Genomic DNA, 24,881 nt, shown 5'->3' with positions numbered 1-24,881 from the left:
CGCCCGCCACAACGCCCGGCTATTTTTTTTTGGTTGCAGCCGCCATTGTTGTTTGGCGGGTCCGGGCTGGGGATCCGAACCCGCCACCTTAGGTGTACATGGCTGGCGCCTTAGCCGGTTGAGCTATAGGCGCGGAGCCTACAGACTCAACATTTAAAAGATAAACACACTGCTTTGCAGGCTGGCGCTACCGTTTAGTGAAAAGGCGGCATTAGTATCAAAGGTGCACTGAGTATAAGAGTCAGTGGCAAAGCCTATAAGAACAGGGTTTACCTACACTAGACCTCTGTAATCACTTACTGCAGCGGATCTCAAACTAGAGTACTGGAGCCCAGAGACTGGGTTCAACAGAGCTGGGACGGGGCTTGAGAATCTGCATTTCTAACAAGTTCCCTCAGGTGATGCTGCTGCTGCTGGTCTCAGCACCACACTTCAGAATCACTGACCAAAATCTTTATTTCCGCTTTCCAAAGGTGTCCAGGGCAAGAGAAGAATGGAGAAGAAAATTAAAACCAAGCTGAGCTAGAAAGTTAACACAAAATGCAGACATGACATCAGGGGTTCCTTCTTTTCCTCACCCCACAGTGAAAAACCTGGATGTCCACAGGGCTCTGCAATACCTTTGTTGCTCCAAAATATCATCCCCTGATCAAAGAGAAATGCCTCTGTAAGTTGACCACCCAAAGGACTACAAATAAATAGTCAATACATGGAGGTATACAGAAAAATCTTCCTAAGGAACTTCCAATGAGTGTATACAGGGCATGTCTAGTCTATAAAAATCAAACTAACTTACAGAGGTGGTCAATGTAGGGAGGTGGTCAGCTATGGAGGTTGAACAGGTAACTATGGCAGGATGAAGTTAACAAACAGTAAAGAGCACATATCAGATTAGAGGATAGATTAATTTACAACTTCACTCCTAAAACACAAGAGAAACAAAAGTAAATGTCTTATTTTCCTTGGTCAATTTCTTCCCCATTCTTCCCCTACTTAGGATTTGACTTTAATATATAATCAATCCTTTTATAAAAAAAGTCTCATCCCAAACATCCATTTGCTATGTATGTATGAGAAAAAAGTCAACTTAAACTGTGCTTTCTTTTGCTCTCGTCTCACAACAATTGACATAGAAGACTTCTGTAACCAACCATGGGGGGGGGGTTCCTCCCCACACACTAAGCAAGCAATCAACTGGTACCCTCCAATTCAATTCATTTCTGATGCTATCTACCTGGAGATGGCCTCCAAAACCACAGGTTGAGGGCTCCGTCCCATAAGACTGCCCCCTCCTTCTGAATAGTCACTAGTCTGAACTTCCAGGGGATCTGACTGATTGGCGTGGACCCTCTCTTTGGGTTTGATTAATTTTCTGGAGCATATCACAGAACCCAGGGAAATACCTATTTACATTTATCAGTTTATTACAAAGGATAATTCAAAGGATACAAGTAAACAGCCAGATGAAAAGATACACAGGCAAGATCCATTCGGGTTTTGAAAGCAGGGGATTCTGTCCCTGAGGAGCTGGGGTGCACACCCTTCTCACACGTGAATGAGTGGTTGTTCACCTTCTCATTAGCCTCCACCTGTTCAGCTGTCCAGAGGCTCTCCAATGGCCACTGGTGAGCAACTTAACTCAGCCCTTCCTCCCTCTGAGGAGGCTGAAGTAGGTTCAGTCCCAGCCCCCTCATACTGTCTAGTTCTTTCTGGTGACCAGCCCTCCTCCTGAAGCTACCTAGGAGCTACTGGCTACCAGGTAACCCATTAGCATACAAAAAGACATCATTTTGATGTTTCTAAGGATTGTAGGAGTTGTAGGCCAGGAAATAGGGTCCAAGACACAAAATATATTTCACAGTACTACAACAGAAAACTCTTAAAGACCCTCAATACCAAGCTGTGTCAGATACTAAGGCAAAAGCAGAAAATTAGCAGAGGCTTTAGAGGAGGGCCAAAGGTAAGGAAATGCACTTTAGGAAGCCCATCAAAAGAGCAAGTTAGCTAGACAGATAAACTAAATTCCATTTCTTTGGAGTTTGCAAGTGTGGAAAACACAAGTAAGGAGTGTAAGTAAGGTTCTGGGGAAACAAGGAGGAGGCCCACCTCTAGTGGACAGTAAGGCTGAGCTCCCACAGGGCCGCCACAGAGCTGAGGGCAGGGGGGCCAGAGGGCAGAGAAAAAGAGAGATGTGAAGAAAAAAGGCAAGCTATCAAAACCCAAAAAGAATGAAAAGGAGGCAGGGGCAGGGTTAGAGAGAGCGGGACGGAGGGTAAAACAAAGGCAAAACCAAAAACAAAACAAGGAAACCTTTCCCTCAAATTGCACTATAACCCCTCACGTCTTCTAGTCCACCTCCAGTTCCAAATGTGGCCTTTGTTCCAGTTTGCTACTTTGCATTTGCTTGCCAGCAATGACCCAACTGACAGGCTCTAGTGTTAACAAATCTCAAGAAACCCGGAACCCCTTCACGTAAGGAAAACTGCACTCAGATCACTTTTTGTTCCACAGTTTATCTCAGATGGAAAAAGTGAGGTTTATTGTCACCAAGTACATACTCGAGAGACGCCAGTCATACCTAATTACTTCTCTAAGTAGCATTTCCATCCTACAGTCAAGTTAGTTCACTAGCAAGTCTTTCACATAGGAAAGAATAAACGGCAATGTCATTTCAAAGAAAACAGATAAGAAATGGTCAGAAGAAAGAGAGGGACAAACAAGAAACTTAACCAGAGGTGAAAGACTCAGCCTCTTAAGAGTCTTATTCTTTTCTTTTCAGCAGAAAAGTATAGTATGGAATTTCCCTAACCAGTCTATCGCTTGATGCTTTCCTCAGCAAGGCATAGTAAAGAGAATACAAGACAAGGTATGAAGAATTATTAGGGGTCAAGTTCTACCTTTTATAGTAACTAATCTATCTTAGTGTTAATTTCTTCCCCTTTTAAATAAAGATACGACAACACGCATTCAACCATTTCAGACACTGCAGTGGGGAGAGGGGTGAAGTAAACAAATGCCACAGAAAAGTATTATACAAACAGAAAGATACTATGACATGCCCTTCAACATTCACACAAAATTCCTGGCCTACTGCTTCCCCCTAAACCTCCCGAATTAGGACACGGTCATGAACTTCTCAGTAACTAGCCTTCCAAATGGTTTGAAGGGATAATCAAATGATATAAACGTTGCTCATGAAATCAACATGTCTCAGATCCCGTTTCACGCATTAGGAATTTTTCCATTACAGAGTAAAGGAAAAAACTGTACATCATTTTATAGAAATTGACTGATTTTGAGCTATATGGGCCATTTTTATGATCTCTAGCATTCTTCATGTGCTAATTCCTCACTTCCCTGTTGTCAATTTTTCCTGTCATTTCAAACAGAAGATTTTCTACAGTCTCAACATCTCAAGTTTCAGGTCCAAACAGTTTAACATTCCCCAAATCATGGCTGCTCTAACAACTCCAACAGGCAGAACAGCAGTCAAAAAAGTGACTGTGGAGCCACTGTCCAAGTTCTCTGAATTAAGCATGTCTTACTTTTGTAATTGGAACTGGGAGAATGAGTTTTCCCTCCTGAAGCCACATTCCCCAAATGCCAGATTTTATGGTTGTCATCTCACTCCCTTAGCCTTAACTCAAAGGGTAAGGACACATCCTCTATTCTAGTCAAAAGGTGCCCAGCTTGTAAAAGAGGGTGGAAGTTTTTTGTACCCAATGATTACTTTTCCTCCAACCACTTCTGTGCCCCTGCCCTGCTCCCTCCATAAGCAGAACCCCGAGCCGGCCTTCAGCTAGATTCTAATTTTAACTCTGTGGCAGCAGAGTGACACCAAGCAAATGCTAAAGACCACTTCCATGGAAGTGTTTAACTGTGATCTACTCTGCACACTCACTGCCACATCTTTTCTGTTCCCTGCTTAGTCTTCTCTTCATAATTCTGTTTGCTTTTATTTGTACGTCAGCCCAAAGAGTTCCAATTTGCATGACGTACAGGTGTTGATGTTCTGCTGAATGTCAGCTCCTCACTTTTATGCTATCTCCTAGAAGTGAATAATTTTTCAGAATAGGAATCCTTTCCTGCATTCTGGAGTATAAACACAAAGTTGAGGGCTTTGTCTGTGTCTTTAAAAACCAAATACACAAAGACAGCTAAATCATATTATACAATACAAGATTTCAACATTCCGGCACACTGCCAGAGCTTAATGGCCAGTCAGACACTAAGTAAGGAAATGGGTCTGCATTAAACCTACAAGTCAAGAATCAATAGTTCAGTATTACAGTAAAAATTTGATGTGCCTTAACTTTAAATTGCTTCTAGCATCATCCTTCTAACTCAAGTTCAGCTTCAGAAGCAAAACAAAACAAAGATGATAAAGCAGGAAGCTGAACATAACCTATTTTCACAAGCACAAAGTCTCGGCATTTTTAAACTAAAAGCTGCTCCAGGATTTCACAGAAATCCTTTACAGTATACCTATAGGGCAGCAAACCTGAAAAATAATAGGTTGAGCTTCAGACAGTAAATTAAACTGACAAGTTTTCAGCAAGCAGAAACTATGGCAAAAAGGCAAATGGATGAAGCAGGTTTGGTCTTCCTGCACAACTCCCTCAGCCTCTCACTCTGCCCCGAAACCCAGCAGGAGTTCATATTAAGATTTAGAAGGTATGTTCCAGCTATCCCCCAATCGAACCCCAATCGACATTATTTTACTGCTAAGCTTATGTAAATAAGAGCAATGCCTACCACATCTATTTGAAAGATGGTATACCTTTCTCTGGCACTGCAGGATTTCTTTTCATTTTATTTTATTTTTCCTGAGACAGAGTCTCACTCATTTGCCCCAGGTAGAGTGCATGAGCCACCTCGCCTGGCTCACTGCAGGTTTTCTACTCTTGATTGTGCTCTAAATGAGCTACCAAGTATACTTCTGTTTCATACTTCCATTAACTTTCCTCCTTCAAACGCATCTTTAAAATTCACTTCTTTATTAACAGTCTTAGTCTACAAATGAAATTTAAAGCCTACAGTGCTAAGAGCACAATACTGAACCCAAACCAAGAGAAGGGTGAGGAGAGTTCCAATGTGTCACACCCAGCCCTTCTAAGTCTTAGGTTCCTCATCTGTGACACAGGATTGACAGGTAAGGATATGCTTCAGAGAGTTGCTGGAATGATTAAATGAGAGGCCTACAAAGTAATTAGTACAGCATCTAGACATGATAAATGTTCACTTTGCCTCCCTGACGTTGGGTGGAATAAAACACAAGACAGGAATTGAACTTGTCTCTGGTACCGTGTTTCAGTACACCAGTGGGAAACACAGGAAAGGAGGGAGGGAGGGAGGGAGGAAAAAATACAACTACTTGAATTCACATTGCTTAAAGTGACCAGTCTGCAAATGGTTCAGTCCCAATATGCACAAAAACCGAGAATAAGCACTTAGAAACTATAGCAATTTGAGTAATTTTATATCTATTGAACCTAATTTTTAAAATTAGGGCTGGTGGCCAGGTGTGGCAGCTCATACCTTTAATCCTAGCACACTGGGAGGCCAAGGCAGGTGGACTGCTTGAGCTCATGAGTTCGAGACCAGCCTAAGCAAAAGCAAGACCCCATCTCTACTAAAAATAGAAAAACTGAGGCAAGAGGATTGCTTGAGTCCCATTTGGAGGTTGCTGTGAGCTATGACGCCATGGCACTCTACCCAGGGCAACAGCTTGAGACTGTCTCAAAAAAAAATGAAATAAAATAATTTAGGGCTTATATTTTACATGTATTTTATTTCCTTTTTTATAGTAATTCATTTTATTATATTTTATTAAAGTCTCAGTCTGAGACTAATTGGGGGAAAAATGTTTTGAGAAGCACTGATTCAGGGAAAGCACCTTTTGAATGGTGCTTTGAATAGCATCACTGCCATATTCCCTCAACGTTAAGACATTTGAGGCACTTTGGAACCTCATCATACAACCAAATGTCGCTGTAAAGGCCTATAAACCTTCAAGGATCCAGCGGGCCCTGCTCATTTACAAACTGACCCTGCTGACACAGATTGATATGCACTGTGGATAAGAGAGAAACTAATCGAAGAGAATAATCCCAGGGAATATCCCACCAGTGTATTTTGGTACCTTGAACAAATCAAGCATATAATTACCTTTTATGGCTGTTTCTACCTGTCCCTAAGATAGCAATAGCATTTTAAAATGGACATTTTTTTAAAGAAAAGGGAGTGGAGGAAACTCTCTCTCTCATGTCCCTTTGCTTACACTATTCAAAGAAATAAACCAAATTAGGCGGTAATAATAAAATCAGCCAATAAATCCACACTGCCACTTACATTCTGCTGACCTAACTTTCCCCTTAGTTTTATAAAGTAAATGAATAGCCCAGTCCTCACAGTAAATATGTTTTGTAAGATAGGGGTCCTTTCTGAGCAATATCTTGGTGGCTATGTCAGGCCCAGTCCTGTTCAGCAGACTCTGCTGCAGGGCTTCAAGTGCTGCAGCCTTCTGAAAGGTAAGAACTTGCAGATGGCATCTCGGCCTCAGCCATGCCACAGCAAGAAGGGAGGACTGGCCTTTCTCTCCTCAGGATAATTAAAGCAGCCCACGCACCACTGCTGATTTGTGATCGCTGCAAACCAGCGGCTATCAGAATCAAGGGCCTTAGCCCCAGCTTGGATTCCAGCAATCCAGGCTTAGGGAATGAAAGCATTCGACGTCTTTGTATCTGAAGTGCAGGATGGAAGATGAGCATTTGTGAAACAGGAAAAATGCTTTAAAAGGAAGCAATACACACTGGTTCTGAAAGTTCTGCAAGCAAAACAAAATTCTCAGTCTAGGTCTTTTCAGCAGAGGCTACTGCCTGTCCCACCTCCCAGCTTCTTTTCCTGGTTCCTCCAAACAAACCACCATCAAGAAGTAAATCCCAGAGACTCCCCTACGTGAGCTCCTCTCTGTTCCTTCCTAGGATGTAGATTTTCAGTGGGAACAATCACAACTGGGCCCCAAAGTTCTGTGATTGAGGAGCCACACTTTGCAACAACCACCAATCAAAGGAGCCAGGACAGCTTTGGATAGAACACTCCAAACCAGAAATAAGAGATCATAAGGTGCTGTGGCAAGCAGATCAAAGGGTCAAGGGCTGCCACCTGAGAATGACGGACTGGGCTACAGTAAAGTAATGCATTCAATACGTGACAAGGCTTTAACTGCCATTTAAATCACATCCACTCCAGTATCAAACAGTTCAGTCGATAAAAAGACAAGCCCATTTCTGGTCCTGAAACCAAGTAATTTAAAGATGCCAGAGTGAAGATGACAATCTATGTTCATCAGGAGCATCAATAGATCTTGGCAGGTTAAGAGACGGCTAATGAAGGAGGAAAGGGATGACTCCACTCCAGTTCAAAGGCACCAGAGCCTGGCTGTCAGTTGAAGTGTTCTATTAAAATGTTAGATAAATATTTTAGCCATGGGCTTGTTCCAAAATACTCTTATAGAACCATTCCAACTTCTTTCTTCTTTAAGTTGGTAATTGATATTCTCTTGCTCACTACAGGATATAAGAAACCTCTGAGAAGACAAAAAAGCCTGTCATTTCCTGCTTGCTCAGAATGCATTCAGCATCCATTTACTTGCTTACTCTGAAAGCCTTGCATTCAGGAGTAAATGTGAATGAATAAATAAAAAGGCTGAAATCTTATATCCCTGGCTCACATAAAAGCAATTTTTCTACATTTTCCACAGGACTATGTTTATTCCAAAGTTACCATTTTTAATTCCATTCACAGAATACTTTAATGTAATTGCATACTTTGCCACCAGACCACAATGCCTACCTTAAGCCTTATCACAAACAGGCAGGAAAATTAAATCATTTCAGCTCTTCCCACAGTAAGCAACATTAGGCTGCCTGATTATAAACACAAAGAGAATGGCACATTAGCCTGCCTCCGTGAGGACTATCCCCCCTCAACACACACCCATAAGGTTACTGGTTTTTATCAGCTCTGAGGTTTATACTAGGTCAGGGTTTAAGGACAAGGATCAGCAAAAATGTTTATTAAGCAGGGTGATGTGAACAACACTGTCCACACAGGGGACAAAGCCTGGCACAACTACTGTCGCTGAACCAGAATACAGCACAGTGAGATGTGTGTCTTTTCTAAATGCAGTTCAGCCACTACACCCAAATCATGGTTTAAAACACATCTGGTATTTCAGGAAAGGGATTCTCTCCAACAAACAAACTTTAGGTCTACAGATAATCAGATTCATCTGCTAGTGAGCCCAAGTGCATTAACTACAGTTCTAAGTCCAGAATAGGCAGCTATTAACAATATAAACTGGGAAAGGGCAGGATTTAAGTATCTGTTAAAGTCCTCTAAAATCTGGAAGAAAGGTTATCGTGAACTTCCAGTTGACTCTCTTAGGGGCAAAAGGAAGGTAATGAAGCAGATCAATAAACATGAATGCTTAACTAAAAACCTTCATACCGTTAGACTTCACGGAACAGTCTCTTGTATTTTTATATTATGTGAAGTCATTTGGAGAGCAGTCTTATTCCTTCAGGGTCCTTAGTCCATGAATTCAAAATTTCTTATCCAATTTGGGCTAGATCACCATTTTGTGCTAAAGAGTCTGCTCAAACATACTGAGAACAGAAACAAGATGGATGACAGGTATGCTTTGCCTGCTAAACCATTTCTCAGAATTGGTACATAAACTGTCAGTGTGGGAATAGACGCAATTCTTATGAATGAACCTCATCCTTCCTTAAATTTACTAAAGCAGCTCTGGTAAGACTTCTCCTTGGTACATATGCTCAAGGGTTTAAGTTTCTAGACACAGGTGAAAAAGACAACTGCGTTTCTTTAAACACAGTCCTAGAATTAAGACACCGTTTACCCATTCAGACTACACTTTCCGTCAGCTGTTTCAAGCTAGGGAAGCTTTACTGCACTTTTTCTTCAAGATTAATGTTTTGTCACTAATATTCCTGAAGAGCTGAATTAGCACACTAATCATCCTAGACAAGTCTGACCCTCTTTCCAACAAACTGCCACAGGATTTCTGCAACCTGTTTGCAACCAGTAACTTGCCAGTACCACGAACACCCAATTAGAGAGTAAATACTTTTCCTCTTCACTGTTGCATACAGCTGCATTTAAGCAGCAGTATCTTAATTCTGAAGATAGAAAATTAAAAGATTAGCAATGAAAATAACAATTTAGGTGATATGGGGTTACAATACCACTGATTCTTTTTTCTTTTGCGAGGGGCAGGGTCTCATTAGGTTGTCTGAACTAGAGTACAGTTGTGTCATCAAAGCTCACTGCAGCCTCTAACTCCTGGGTTCAAGCAATCCTCTTGCCTCAGCCTCCTGAGTAACTGGGACTACAGGTACCCACCACCATGCCTGGCCACTGATTCATTTTTATACCTAACAAAGCCATTTAGTTTCTTCTCACTATTTAAAAGTTAAACTAAGAGTGAATGAGCATATTCTACATTTCCAGGAACAGAAAAAAGAATTTGCTATTATAGTATAGATACAGCACAGTGAGCAAAACAAGCTTTTAAGCAGTCAATTATCACACCACTAGTCTTACATGTGACAGATTAATTTCCCTAAATCTAATTTCTCATGGCTATTTTATCTTCAGTGTATGACTTCTTTTTCTCTTTACTCATACAGGACAGATTTCTATCTGGAGGTTTAGACAGATTATGAAGACCTTCAAAACAGTATTTTTGTTTTGTTTTTAAGGGAGGTAAAGGGACTGAATTTTCACTTACCTAAGATTAGAAGTGGCAAGTCGATCCCAACATTGTAATCTAGTTTTCTGTTTACTGGGTAAAGGAATATTCAGAAAATCTTGTCTCCCCCTAAACAGGGAAGCCAATATACTGTATTTAGAGGCTGTGGTGAGATCTGAGAAGGCTATGGAAGAGGTGGCATCAATAAGGAAAGCATCTTAGATCGAAATTAGGGCTTGGACATTCCAGAGCTGCTACTCCAGGCTAAGGGGAGGCAGTGAACCAAGATCTAAAGTATAAAAGAAAAAAGAAAGTGTTGGACAACCTGGTACTGAAGTAAGAGCACACAAGACAGGTCTTCCCACTTCGGGAAAGCTTATTTAATCCTACCCTTCTTATCCTAAAAACTGTTTTTAATACTTTAAAAAGCAGATGCTACTTGGGAGGCTGAGGCAAGAGAATCACTTGAACCCAAGAATTTGAGGTTGCTGCAAGCTATAACGCCACACACTCTACTGAGGGTGACAAGATGAGATTCGATCTCGAAAAAAAAAAAAGAAAAAAGAAAAGGAAAGAAAGAAAAAGGCAGATGATTTCTAGTTAAAAAATCAGAAATCTCAGATCTCTAGTTAAAAAATCACAGAAATCTCTCAAACACATTACTGATTGTTAACCTGTTTAGGAGTAACTACAATTGAATTCTAGAATCAGACCAGGGGTAGTCAGCCTCATTTTACAAAGACCCACAAGAGAAAGATGAGGATGAGATCAGAAACTTGGCTGGGACTTGCATTCTCTGAGTGACCAGTACACCTTATCCCAATGCCCCATGTGACAGTGAGATGGAGTTAGACTTGAAGGTGTTTCATCAGAGTTTTAACATTTCTGGCATTGTAAGTGCAATGGGTTGAGGTACATTTCCCCCAAAATATATGTCCATAACCCCTAGTACTTAAATATAATAAATGTGACCTTATTTGCAAATAGAGTCTTTGCAAATGTGATTAATGATCTGAAGATGAGATCATCCTAGGTGTAGAGTAGCCCCTAAATCCAATGACTAGTAAGTATCCTTATAAGAGGCAAGAAAGACAGGCTTAACACGCACAAGGAAGATGGAGGATGAGGCTGAAGTTATGCTGCCAGAAGCCAAGCAATGCCAAGAGCCACCAAAACCAGAAGGAGGATTCCTTCCTTGAGCCTATGGAGGGAACATAGCAATACCAACATCTGGATTTTCAATATAAACCTTTCAAACTCCAGAACTGTAAGAAATAAAATTTTTGTTGTACTAGGCCACCAAGTTTGTGATAATTCTCTGTGGCATGCCTAGAAATCTAACATAAGTTTAGCAATAATATTACTGTTTTAGTCTAATGTCATGTAGAAATATTACAGCCTAATGCCAGAAAACTGCAGCTCTCATCATTATGGCCAATTCAGGCTATTTCTGCATGCCTTCTTAAAATATACATGAAATCTAGGGAAAAAGCCCAGAATATTACAGAACTATGTAAATTTGCACTTTATTATTATATAATGCACTTTATCCATGGTGCATTAAGTCTGCTCAGATCACAGTAGAGATGTGCAACCTGCCCTAAAAGTTGTTTTCTCCATGGACAGAAGTGAGCACGTGGATCTCTATGAGAAGACAAGTATTCCCACGTACCACAAAGGCACTGAGATCAGTAAAGTTGTGTTTAGCAGCCTGTCCTGCTAAGTTATTGCTCTCCACCCCTTTTACAGAAATTTGTTGGCCTTCTTTATGACTGATTCTAAAAAATAAAATCAATAGTCATTTTAAAAGTTCTGCTAGTATCATCTACCCATATGTTTAAGTGGGTTTTTAAATATATATTACCTTTGCTGGCCACAGCCATTTTTTAAACATGCACTCTCAATGCATGCCAACATCAATGATCACAACAACAAGATAGTAACAAAACACCGTATTAATTTCAAGCTTCATTAGAAACAGAAGGAAATATAATCAATGTTTACCAAATAGAAAAGGACAATCTATACACCGGAAAATACCTTTTCAAGTCTGTAAGTAATGCAAACCATGGATAGTACAAAGTCCTGGACAGCATCTGTCAAAGAATGACTCAGCATTTCCGTTAATGAACAGTACTCTAAGGGTCTTATAAATTGTCACGATAATTTTACTCTGATATTCCTCACGTGTGATTAGGGTGCAATCTCACCTCAAAGAAAAGTGCTGGTTGAAAAATAAAAGTTCATGTACAAAAGTCCATCAGATTTATGGTATGTGAATTCTATCTCAACAAAGCTATAGGGCAAGGAAGTCCACCAGACAGAATATCTGGCTTTTCTAAAAACAAATACGTATCTGAACATGTCCATGTTTACTCTCCTTGAATAAGCCACAAATTATGAGAAGAACTAAGAGGCTGACTCCCTGCTGAGGGTGCAAGAAGGTTTGGCTCTCACACTCAGCAACTAAACAAGTCAGGCAAGGTCATGATACTACCATGAGTACAGGAAGTATAGGGCATCTGAGCCACACAGTGCAACTTAAAACCTCCAATCTCTATCAGTAAACTAGAGTCATCTCAGATCAAACCAAAGCTTAAACCTTTTAGATCAAATCTAAATTTTCTCAGGGTGGTGCCTGTGGCTCAAAGAAGTAGGACGCTGGCCCCATATGCCAGAGGTGGCAGGTTCAAACCCAGCCCTGGCCAAAAATGGAAAAAAAAAAATTTAAATTTTCTCCTTTAAGCCTCTGACAGCAAGAAGATGAAGTCAACAGAGGTCTTACTTCAAAACTAGTAAGTCTTAAACATTTACTTCCAGGCTAGATGATCAATTCCCAATTCACCAGAAGTTATCTTGGAGTGACCATTTGAGAGTGACCATTTTGCATTCTTGAAGCTATTTTGGAAAAAGCCCAACTAAAAGGTAAAATACTGAAATGGAAGCGTCCTTAATCTCTAAATTCAAAGCTTTCCCAGTGGTACTGGTGCAAAACTCTTTGCCATGCTCATTCCAAATTAAGAAATTCTCTTTGATGTGACTGAACACACGCTGCTGGGAAACTGCCAAATAGGGACACTGAAGGAGGGTGTCCCCCCCAAGGAGCACATTAGAGGAGATGATCATTACAGCTCAATACACTTATAAACCTGTCAATACTGCCAGGTAAAAAATGGATACCACATCAATGGAAATGCATAAAGCGCATCACTAAATGTTGCCAAGTATTCTAAATAGGTACTCTAAGAATGCCAAAAGAATTTTAAAAAGCATTTTTTCAAATAAACAACTTTTTTGGTATCTTGAATGTTAAACACACTCAAGCTTCTCAATGTAGATGGAAAAAAACCACTCAAGGAAACAAAAAAAAAAATTTTAACCAAGTGCCATTTCTTTCCACATTGTTATGGATGTTCTCAAAATATGGTGACTATTCAAACTATTTGAGCTCTATCCTTTCAGCCCCATCTCACATCTGTTATAAATATTTGTTAATAGAGAGCACTAAGCAGTTACAATGAAAGGGAAGGCCTAAAATTAAAAATAAAAACTCTTTTCTGAAAAAGCGTACATGCCATGTTAAGATTCCATAGAAATGACAAGGCATCTGTAAGTTGACAGGCAAATACGATATAGCATATAAAAACTGGAAAAAAGAGCATTTCTATGCTTTAGAAATATATGAATAAGAGGAAAACTTTTATCTATATTTTACAACTCTCAACTCAAAGTAGAGTTTTAGGTTTCTGAATTCAAATAAATGCAAAAGAAATGTAACTATAACCGTTCTTGGGAAGGGTAGTGGAGTAGAGAGTATTAATTCAAACTGAGCCCAAGTAACAATAGGATTTTCCTTTGCAGGATCTACATCTTTTCATTTCAAAAGGAAATTAGTGATAAAAATGGCAACCCACTATCCCTTCACTCTAATGCAAGTGCACTGTTCCAATTCCTCAACACTAAACAGACTACAAATGTTTTCCTTAATTTTATATCAGCTTCTGATTAGATTGAAACAGCTATCACTTACTGGTGGCATGTTTGGTTAAATGAGACTGAAGTGCTCTATTAGAACATTTCCTGGTGCCACTAATGCAGCCAAATACTTCTTGGATATCATTGAATAGATTTCAGTAAATAGTACTCTTAAGTTTTCTCTAGCTCTTTGCCAACCAACATAAGCAAGATATAAAAAAGAAATGTGGAAGATGAATAGTAAACTTATTTGAGATCTAGTAAAGAAAGCAAAGGAAACTTACAACTAATGTCTCCATGCCTTGGATTGAGCCCAAGGAGGGAAGAGAAATCTGTTCTTATAATTACAATAATCTAAAAAGTGCAGATTGGAATTGCTTCCTTATATTCAGTCACACAGTACTCTGGAAATAACCCAAAGTTCCCTACTATTCCACCAAAGCTGAAACTCCTATTCTCTGAACACCCAAGGAAGAAGAAAATTAATAAAAAAAATTAGAATTCCTCAATCAGCTGGTCAAAAGAAGGCCAGGGCCTTCAGCCTGGGTTACATGTGCAGGGTTCCACTAGCACCTGGCAGTCCTTACCTGAATGTCTGTGTCCTTCACAGGCTCAAGAGGCTCAAAGGTCGTGGCTGCACTCAGACTCTCCAATCGTTGGGAGATGTGGGAGATGTCAAGTCCCCGAGACCCGAGGAGAACTGACCTAAATGGGAATATAGGGCAGGCAGACAAAAGTGAGGGAGAAACTAGGATTAGGACATCTAATATGCTTCATAAAATACTAAAGAGTATTTTTTAGTCAAAACTTCCTAAAACTTTCTGAGAGTCCTACTCAGACACTTTTATAAGGCTGTTCTATACCTGTCCATAAAGATCTACTGCGTGGAATAACAGACACAATACTGTACTTGGAGTAAGAGAGATTCAAGTTCTCATCATGCTTAAATTAGAGTGAAGGCCTTATCTAGAATAAAATACTACTACTACTAAAGGATAGACTGCTATAATAGACTGATATAGACTAAAGGATAGACTGATAATAAAGAATCCATGAGGTAGATGCTATTACTCACTCTCAGCTCATATGTAGGGACCTACAGTATAAAGAAAGTTGTACAAAGTCACAGAGCCAGGAAGTGGCAGAGCCAGGTCAACTAGTTCTGGAACACAAGTCTCAACCACTACCTCAAACTAGCAGCCTGACATCCTATAAAACTGATATAATAAACCACAACATTGTAGAAGCCTCAGGAGTAACCCACTTCAAACTTCATTCATTAGCTGAGGAAACTAAAAGTCTAGGGCAGTCACTGATTTGTCCAAGGGCAATCAAACCAGAATCTAAGGCCGGTTATTCCTGGTTTCCCTTCAAAAGCCTAATGCCACATCCCAGCACAACTTCAACTTCCCTTTCTGCTGTCCAGAAGTAACATAGGTGGCTATTACCTGAGCAATAAGTGCTTCTGGAGAGAAATGGAAATGAAATATATAGCAAGCTTTATTTCTATTCATCTGGGCAACACAACAATGGAAGAGTTAAAAAAAAATTCTCACTAATATCTAGAACTCTCGCTGGAAGGCAGCAACTTAGGGGAACTAGACTAATTTTTACATTCTTTTAGGGTTATAATTTGCTGCCCCAAACTCTCCCTAAGTTACCATTCACTCTGAGTAACTTAAAAGAAGCTAGTGTTTGATAGCACACATCACCCTAACAACTCTGGCTATAGCACCCCAAATTTTCAATCCTGAACTTACACACTTACTGGAGAAGAGAAGGGTAGAACTAAGCATAGGAAATCCTAATACCATATTTTATCATGTATAACATACTCCCATGTAGAATGAACACCCACATTTTTGACCCAAACTTTCAGGAAAATGCCCCTAAAAAAAGTGACTGGCTCTGGGCCAGGAGAGACAGATCTAGGGGAGCTGAGGCTCTCCTGGGAAATGTGTAGATCTTCTCTCCCACAGCCTCTTGCTCTGTGAAGAGGACCCTTCCTTCTCTCCTGGGAGCCAAGGAGGCCAAATGCAAGGCCCCTAGGCCCACAGACAGCCAGGCAGGTCCCTGGAGCTTGCATGGGGATTCTGGTCCCCCCCACACAGCTGGGCCTCAGGCCTTGCCCCACGTGGCTGTGTCCCACCTTGCCAGCCCAGCCAACACCTCCCCCTCTGATTGCAGCATTTGGCAAAGGCCACTCTGATCCACTCCCACCAGATCCCAGATCCTCTGAGACTGAAACCCCATGTACCTGGCAGGCCCAGGCAGGAGGACACCACTCTGATCCACTCCCACCAGATCCCAGATCCTCTGAGACTGAAACCCCATGTACCTGGCAGGCCCAGGCAGGAGGACACAAGGCCTACTGGGCTCCCCTACCCCTAAGCCATACTACCCATGTATAATCTGCATCCTTATTTTTCCCTCAAAAATTTGGGCAAAAAAGTACATACTATATACAGCAAAATACAGTAAATACCAAAAGCAACAGATTATGTTCACCCAACAGTTCCTCTCTGTAAATTTTTGTCTCTTCCAGATCAACTATGATGCCATCCCTGGGATGGGCTGCCCTTTTAGGCTGCCATATCAAATAGACGATCTTGCTCCTCCCCTTCTAACAATCTTTCATAGTTAACTCTAAAACAGTGGTTCTCAATACTGGTTGCACATTAGAATAATCACCCAGGTGACTTTTCTCCTAGTGATTTTGATTAGTCTTGAATGACGCCTGAAACATGGGTGTGAATACAATGTCCCCCCTCTTTTTTTTCTTAATAGCTTTCTGAGATATTAATTCACATACCATACAATTCACCATTTTTAAGAGATGGGGTCTTGCTGTGTTGTCCAGGCTGGATTTGCGCTCCTGGGCTCAGGCAATCCTTCTTGCCTCAGCCTTCCAAGTAGATGGGACTATAGTCATGTCCCACCATGCCTGGCTTTGTATTTGACCATTTAAAGTGTATAATTCAATGACTTTTAGTCTATTCATAGAGTTCTACAACCATCACAATTAATTTTAGAATATTTCTATCACCTCCAAAGAAACCCCTATCTACCTATACCCCAAACCTTCCCCTGCATGCCCTGGCAACCATTAATCTACTTTCTATCTCTACACACTTATATTCTGGAATTCTCATAAATGTAATCATACAACCTGTACTCTTCTATGATTGGCTTCTTTCACGTTGCATAATGCTCTCCAGGTTCACCCATGTTGGAGCATGTATTAGTACTTCATTCCTTTTTAGTGCCAAACGGTATTCCGCTGTATGAACATAACTGTATTTTATCCACTTGCTGATGAGCATTTGGGTTGTTTGCACTTTGGGGCTATTATTTTTTAAAATGCTGCTGTGAACACTCAGGTACAGTCTTTGTGTGAATTATGTTTCCATTTTTCTTAGGTATGTACCTACTGGAAGAATTGCTGAGCCATATGGTAACTCTATGTTTCATCTTTTGAGGAACTACCAGGCTATTTTCCAAAGCAACTATGCCATTTTACGCTGTTCCCACCAACATATAAGGATTCCAACTTTTTCCACATCCTTACTAATATTTGATAGCATTTTTTCTTTTCTTTTTTTTAAAGATAGCATCTCACATTGCCCAGGCTGGTCTTGTACTCCTGGCCCACACAATCCTCCCATCTCGGCACCCTGAGTAGCCAGGACTACTGACATATACCACCATGCCCAGATATTATCTGTGTTTTAGATCACAGCCATCCTGGGATCAACCCCTGTACTAAACTATTATAAAAAAAAATTTATTTTATTTATTTATTTTTTTGCAGTTTAGGCCAGGGCTGGGCTTCAATCTGCCACCCCCAGTATATGGGGCTGGCACCCTACTCTTTGAGCCATAGGCACCGCCCTACCAAAATATTTTTAAAATACAAAGTTGAAATAATGACTTTCCTTGTACCTGTCACCCAGCTTCCATAACTCACATGCTATAAGCCAACCTTACCTCATCTGCACCCTCTGTATTTCCCTCTGTCACCCAGGTTATCTTGAAGCAGATCCAAGACAGTGCCCAGTTATCTCTAAACAGGATCCAAATAAGGTTTCTACTTGTCAATGACTGATACGCCTCCTAAATCTCTTTTAATCTGCAGGTTTCCCCTGTCTCTTTTTTTTCCCTGTATAATTTCTTTATTGAAGATTCTGGATTATTCGTTCTGTAACGGTGTTTTTCAAACTTTAAATATGCATGTGATGGTAAAGTTACAGAACAGGTAAAAAAGTGCAAGTGATTTATTTGCCTGGGAAGCTTATTAATTTGCAGATTCTGACTCAACAGGTCTGGGATGGAGACCAAGACTCTCCAATTCTAAAAAACTCATGGTTGACATTGATGCTGTTGATCCATAGTCTACATTCAAAGCAGCATGGCACAGGGGTCCTCAAACTTTTTAAACAGGGGCCAGTTCACTGTCCCTCAGACTGTTAGAGGGCCAAACTGCGGGCCCTGGGATGAGTCGGCTGCTAAGCAGGACAGGCAGCAGCGGCAAAAGCACCCAGCGAGCCGGATAAATGTCCTAGGCAGGCCACATGTGGCCTGCGGGTCGTAGTTTGAGGACGCCTGAGCAAGGGTATAGTTTCCTACAGAACAGATTTTACTGACTGAATCCCCATGATGCCTTTTAACATGTTCCTCTGTCTTCTATATTTCCTGTAAATTGAAAGTAGGCTCTAGAAGTTTAATCAGATTCAGGTTCCGTTATTTTGGGGGTTAGACTTTTACCAAGAGAAATGTCCAGTTATCTCTATTTGGAATATTTGCAGAAACTGATGATCACTGCTTAGACTGGATTAATGTACTCCTTAGCAGTTGTAAAATACTGGTATTCTACCTTATTAGCTAGAATATTTCCATTCTGAGAAACTCCTTTTATCAACATGCAATTATCCTGAAAAACGAGTTGGTTCTTCAACATTCTCCAAAGGTAACTGATGAGTTTTCAATATCATGAACTTATGAATTTTAAACACATTTGATGTGTTTCAATCCACCGCAGTTATTAGTCTTACTGATGTCCAAATCATCTCTTCTTTGGCCAGCAGAAGTTGGTTTCTGAGTTCTTTTGACATGATTCAAGTAGGTCTTATTTAAAAACTTCTTTGTTATCTGGTATAAGATTTTTATATTCATTAATACAGTCCTGCCTCAGACCTTGAATCAGCCAACTTTCCAAAGAGTCCTAGTTGCTTTTACTAAGAAATAGATTTTAGAGACAACTATGTGGGCACCACAACTGCTCACTGCCAGATTGTTTCTAGGTCTTTTCAATAGCCAAAACTAGAAATAATTTTTTTTTTTTTTGAGACAGAGTCTCACTATGTCACCCTCGTAGAGTGCTGTGACATCACAGCTCACAGCAACCTCCAACTGTTGGGCTTAAGCAATTCTCTTGCCTCAGCCTCCCAACTAGCTGGGACTACAGGCGCCTGCCACAACACTCAGCTATTTTGTGTGAATTATGTTTCCATTTTTGTTTAGCTGGCCCGAGCTGGGTTCAAACCCGCCAGCCTCAGCGTATGGGGCTGGTGCCATAATCACTATGTCATGGGCGCCAAGCCTAGAAACAGAATTTTTACTTTTAAGTAATTTTGTTAAGATAAGTAACATCATGAGTTCACACTGATACTTTTCAATTCAAAATTAAGAACAGAGAGTTCCAGGTTAACCTCATAGATTTTCTATGTGTATTTTTCCTTTTTCCTAGTTTCCAAAAATCCTAGTTCTTGACATCACCACCACAATTATTAATTTGCTTTATCCTACACTATACATACATCAGTCTCCAAATAGCTGTAATAATTTTTCAGCAACAATGTGATTACTGAGGACAGAACAAAATGTTACTTGGAACTGTTCTTGGAACCCATTCTACATGTAGATTATGTCACCAAATGGATAATCATTTAGGTCCATTTGTTTTATTTTCAATTTTTAGAAATTCCTTTTCTGAAATCTAATTTGCTTTTATCGTTATGTTAAATATTTACACAGTTCCAAAGTCAAATCTATTTTTTTTTAAATTCCCTGTCTTTTCCACCTATTCTTTCCTTTTTCCTATAGGTGACCTTAGTTTTTCTGCTTTCTGTATTAATTATGCCTTTTTATTTTCTGTATTTGATGCTTTGACATCTAGGACTCTGCTGATCCTAGAGGATTGCCCCTCCTAGGGTCAGCTAATTCCCACAGGTAACAAACAATTCCTCTGCACGGGCACCTTTCATGTGCAAACCAGTCAATACACCACCCATACCACAATTTGGGCACCATCCTTGTCCTAATCATCCCGGGGCGGCACCTGACTAGTTAGCCCCAGAGCCCACTGAAGTCATTCCTACTAGCGAATCCTAAACTTAATTATACTGTCTTGCCTTGCCTTCTCATAAAAACCACAATAAAGGCTCTTGCTGATGTTTTCCCTCCTTGATCTCCTGATCGACCCCAGTTCTTCCCCTTGTGTGGTGTGCTGTGCCTCCTGTTTCTAAGGATCTGTGAGTAAAAATGCCTTTCTTCAAGAGAGCCATTTCCTGCCTGCATGTCTTATCAATCCCAATTAAAACAAATCCTGGACACTTTTAAAATAGTTTTCTTCTTCTTCTTTTTTTATAATTTCATTTCATTATTTTTTATTTCTTTTTATTATACTTTCCTTCTTTTTTATCAGCAAATATATATATCCTTTGTATCATCTGCTTTTATTCAACAGCTCTACTGGGATAATTCACATACCTATACTGTAAGTAAAAGTCACAGACTTAAAATATATAATCAGGTGGGTTTTAGCATAATCGGGATTGTGCAACCATCATCACAATTAATTTTAGGATATTTTGTCACCCCAGAAAGAAACCTCCTACTCACTTCTCATGTCCCCTCATCCATTCACCCCGGCCCCTGGCAACCACTAATCTACTTTCTGTCTCTACAGATTTGCTCATTCTAGACACTGCATATAAATGGAATCAAACATTACGTAGTCTTTTGTGATGGGCTTCTTTCATCTAGCATAATGCTCTCACGGTTTGTCCACACTGAAGCAAGTGTTAGTACTTTATTCCTTTTTACTGCCAAACAGTATTCCACTGTGTGCACATACCATATTATTTAGCCATAACCCATTTGGTTTTTTGCCCACTTTTTAGCTATTATGAGAAATGCTGCCACAAACATTCATGCACAGAGTTTTGTGTGGACAAATGTTTTCACATCTCTTGGGAATACACCTAAGAATGAAACTGCGAGGTCATGTGTAACGCTAACCTTGTGAGGAACTGCTGAATTGTTTTCCAATGTGGATGAACCACCATGCATTCCCATCAACCACATATGAGGGTTTCAAGTTTTTCTATATCCTCGCCAACACTAGTTATTACGTCTTTTTTTTTTTTTTACAGCTATCTCATTGTGGTTTTGATTTGCATTTTCCTAAAGTCTAATGATGAGAGCATCTTTTCTTTTTTAAAAAGTCATTATCATTATTATTATTATTGTTTTTGTAGAGACAGGGTCTTTGTCACTCAGGCTGGAGTGCAACAGTATGATAATAGCTTGTGGTAATCCTGAACTCAAGCAATCCCCTCACCTCAGCCTCCCACCTAGCTAGCACTGCAGGCATCATGCCCAGCTAATTTTTTTAAATTTTTTGTAGAGATGGGGGTCACACTATGTTGTTCAGGCTGGCCTCAAATTCCTGGCCACAAGTGACCCTTCTGCCTCGGCCTCCCAAAGTGCTGGGATTATAGGTGTTTGTACCCAGCCATGCAGTGTCTTTTCATCTGCTTATTGGACAAAGATCCTTTGCCCATTTTTTAAATTAGGTTATTTATCTTATTAGGTTCTAAGAGTTTTTTAAACATACTTTGTATACAAGTCCATCAGCAGACTTACAATTTATAGATATTTTCTCCCATTCTGTAGGTGGTTTTTTCACTGTTTTGATAGTAACCTTTGAAGCATAAATTTTATCCTTTTGATAAAGTTCAATTGATGTATTTTGATTCTGTCACTTGTATTTCTGGTGTCATGTCTAAGAAGGCACCACCTAATCTAAGGTCAGAAAGACGTAACGTCTGTAGTTTCTTCTAAGAATTTTACAGTTTTAGCCCTTACATTTAGGCCTGTAACCCCTCTGAAGTTAATTTTTGTGCAGGGTATGAGGTAGGTGGCCAACTTCATGGTTCTGTATGCAGATTACGTAGTTATTCTAGCATCTTTTGTTGAAAAGACTATTCCTTTTACACTAACTAATTTTGGCACCCTTGTTGAAAATCAGTTAATCATATACACATAAGTTTACTTCTGGACTCATAATTCTATTCCATCAATCTATATGTCTATTTTGATAGACATCATAGTCTTGATTATTTTGACTATGTAAGTTTTAAAATTGCAAGTGAGTCTTCCAACCTTCTTCAGCTTTTTAAAGATTGTTTTATCTATACTAGGTCCCTTACACTTTCATAGAATTTTAGGATCAAGTTGTCACTTTCTACCTAAAAAAGCTAGCTGGGGTTTTGATAGAGACTGTGTTGAATTGGTAGATCAATTTAGAGAGTATCAACATTTTAATACCAAGTCTTCCGATCAATGAACTTGGTATGCCTTTCACCTGCTTTCTTACATCATAAAGTACTAAATATTTTCCTCTGTCTTGCATTTTTTTACTTAATGTGTCCTGGGATCACTCCATGGTAGCTTATACTCTCATTCCTGTGTACTACTGAAAAGCACTACACATATTATGTAGACATGTCACATTCATTCAACCAATCCCCATGACGAGCATTTGAGCTATTTCCTCTTTGTACTACTACAACTAATGCTGCACTATATACCCTTGTGCACAAGTCTTTTTGCGTTTTTGCCAGGATATCTTTGAGACAGATCCCTAGAAGTGGCACTGCTAGGAATGCTGGATCAATTTTGCTAGCTATGTCCAAATTCTGTCTCACAGCACTGTACCTCCACCAGTGACACAAGACAACATGCCCAGTGCCCAAATCATTTTATCCTGTACCAGGGATAAGAACCTCAAAATTTAAAAATTAGCTATTAGAATTATTAGAAAAGAGGAAAATAAATCACTTTATCAAAAGATACCTGCACTAGAATGTTTATTACAGCACAATTTATAATAGCAAAAATGTGGAATCAACCCACGTGCCCATCAACTCATGAGTGGATTAACACAAGGAGGTATATACAGGGACTTTCCAGAAAGCCTCCAGCCATTGTTAATACTATTTCCAGAGTACATGGCTGGAGACTTTCTAGACAGCCCTCATATACACCATGGAATACTACTTAGTCATAAAAAGGAATGAATTACTTCTGTATCGATTTAGATAGAACTAGAAGTTATTATCCTAAGTATATCAAGGATGGAAAAACAAACACCACATATACTTTCTAATAATATGGAACTAACTGATGGGCAGAGAAAGAAGTAAAAATCACCGGAAATCAGAAAGAAAGGAGGGGAAAACCTGCCTAATAGGTACAGTGACACTATTTGGGTGATGGGCAACTTATAACCCTGACTAAAACATTATAAAAGTTACCCATGTAACAAAAACATGTGTACCTCTGTAATATTCTGAAATTTAAAAAAAAAGAATTATTAGAAGAGAAAATTCATCTAAGTGGGTGGCACCTGAAAGACCCATTCAGTGCACAGGTTATTTGCTCTATATGCAGGAACCCTGATGGGAAGAGGGGAGGAAAAAGACTGGTGAAGGAGCAGAGAATCTAGGATAGGGATGGCTTTACAAACAAAGGCCGTATTAGAAACTTGCAGTTCTTACGTGTATAAAAACCTAAAGGTTCCCACCTTCTACCTGTCTCAATTCCCTAAAGCAAGGCAGCCCCTCATGAACAGAAAGCCATAGAAACTGGAGGCAAACACTCTGGACCCAGGAGAATGGAAGGACAAGACTATTCCCAGCATACATGGTTAGCAGAAAAAATGTCAGGGGGCCTGGGTCCAATTATTACCTGTCACTCACTTACTGAAACTCTTACAGTTATTACCTTTCCAAGCCTCAGTTTTCTCCCTTCCTAAATGTGGTGGAAAATCCCTGCATTGCCCACCTCTCAGGCTTTGCAGACCACTTGAGAAAATACCTATAACAATCCTTTGGGAACTAAAAAATGCCAGATGAATATAAGGGATTCTTACTCAGTCAGATTTGAATTCTGTTTTAGCCACTGTCTGACTTTCCTCAATTACAAAGTACAGATAACACATATTTCGCAGGGTTATTTTAAGAACTTATATAATACATGTAAAGTGTGTGGTACGGTGCCTGACAAATAGTTAAAGACAGCTAAGTAGTATTATCACAAGTAAAGTTATAATTTGTTGTATAACTTTGGGCAAATTCATGTCTTACATCAATATGGAGAAAAGAAAAAATAAAAAAGTAAACTAATAACATTGGTTACCTTGAAGGATAAAGTTAGGAAGAGAGAATGACTACCAGCATTTTCTCTGTGCACCTCTAGATTCCTCCCCTGCCACCTGGTGGCCATCAGGGCCAAACAGGCACTGCTGGGCTGGAAGGTGGTGGTTCTGTGTTGCCAGGGCATCAATATTTCTGGCAACTTCTACAGAAACAAGCTAAAGAACCTGGCCTTCTTCCACAAATGGATGAACACCACCCATCCTGCAGCCCGTATCATTTCTGTGCCCCCAGACACATTTTCTAGCAGATTGTGCGAGGCATGAGACCAAGTGAGGTCAGGCTGCCCTGGACCTCAAGGTGTTTGAGGGATCCCACCGCCCTATGATAAACCCTATGTGATTTCAGAGTTTGAATGGAAAAATCTGGTTAGGTATCTCTGAGGGGTAAAGAGGAGTATGCAGTGGATAATAGGCACCTAGGCAGACTTCACAGATACATCTAAGCCTTCACTGGGCATCATGTACATGGGTATTCTTTCAATTTATTATTACCATGTACACTAGGCGTCAGCAAACTTCTTCTGCAAAAGACAGACACTAAATATTTCAGGCCATCTGACCTCTGTCCTAACTACCCAACTCTGCTACTGTAGTACAAAAGCAGCATAGACAGTACAAATAAGCAGGGCT

General features: G+C 40.0%; 1 protein-coding gene across 1 annotated transcript in view; it reads right to left on the bottom strand.

The window, feature by feature from the left end:
- Window positions 1–24,881, bottom strand: part of NUP93 (nucleoporin 93) — a 114,317-nt gene that overhangs the window by 69,370 nt on the left and 20,066 nt on the right. The window contains exon 3 of the mRNA XM_003792557.2: window positions 14,338–14,455. Coding sequence (XP_003792605.1) covers window positions 14,338–14,455 — 118 coding nt within the window. The remainder of the gene's footprint in view (window positions 1–14,337; window positions 14,456–24,881) is intronic.

Source organism: Otolemur garnettii, unplaced genomic scaffold (assembly GCF_000181295.1).
Source record: "Otolemur garnettii isolate 467f Iridium unplaced genomic scaffold, OtoGar3 scaffold00058, whole genome shotgun sequence".
Taxonomy (NCBI): Eukaryota; Metazoa; Chordata; class Mammalia; order Primates; family Galagidae; genus Otolemur; species Otolemur garnettii.
The sequence above is the reverse complement of the archived record's forward strand: the minus strand, read 5'-3'. Positions and strand labels throughout refer to the sequence as shown.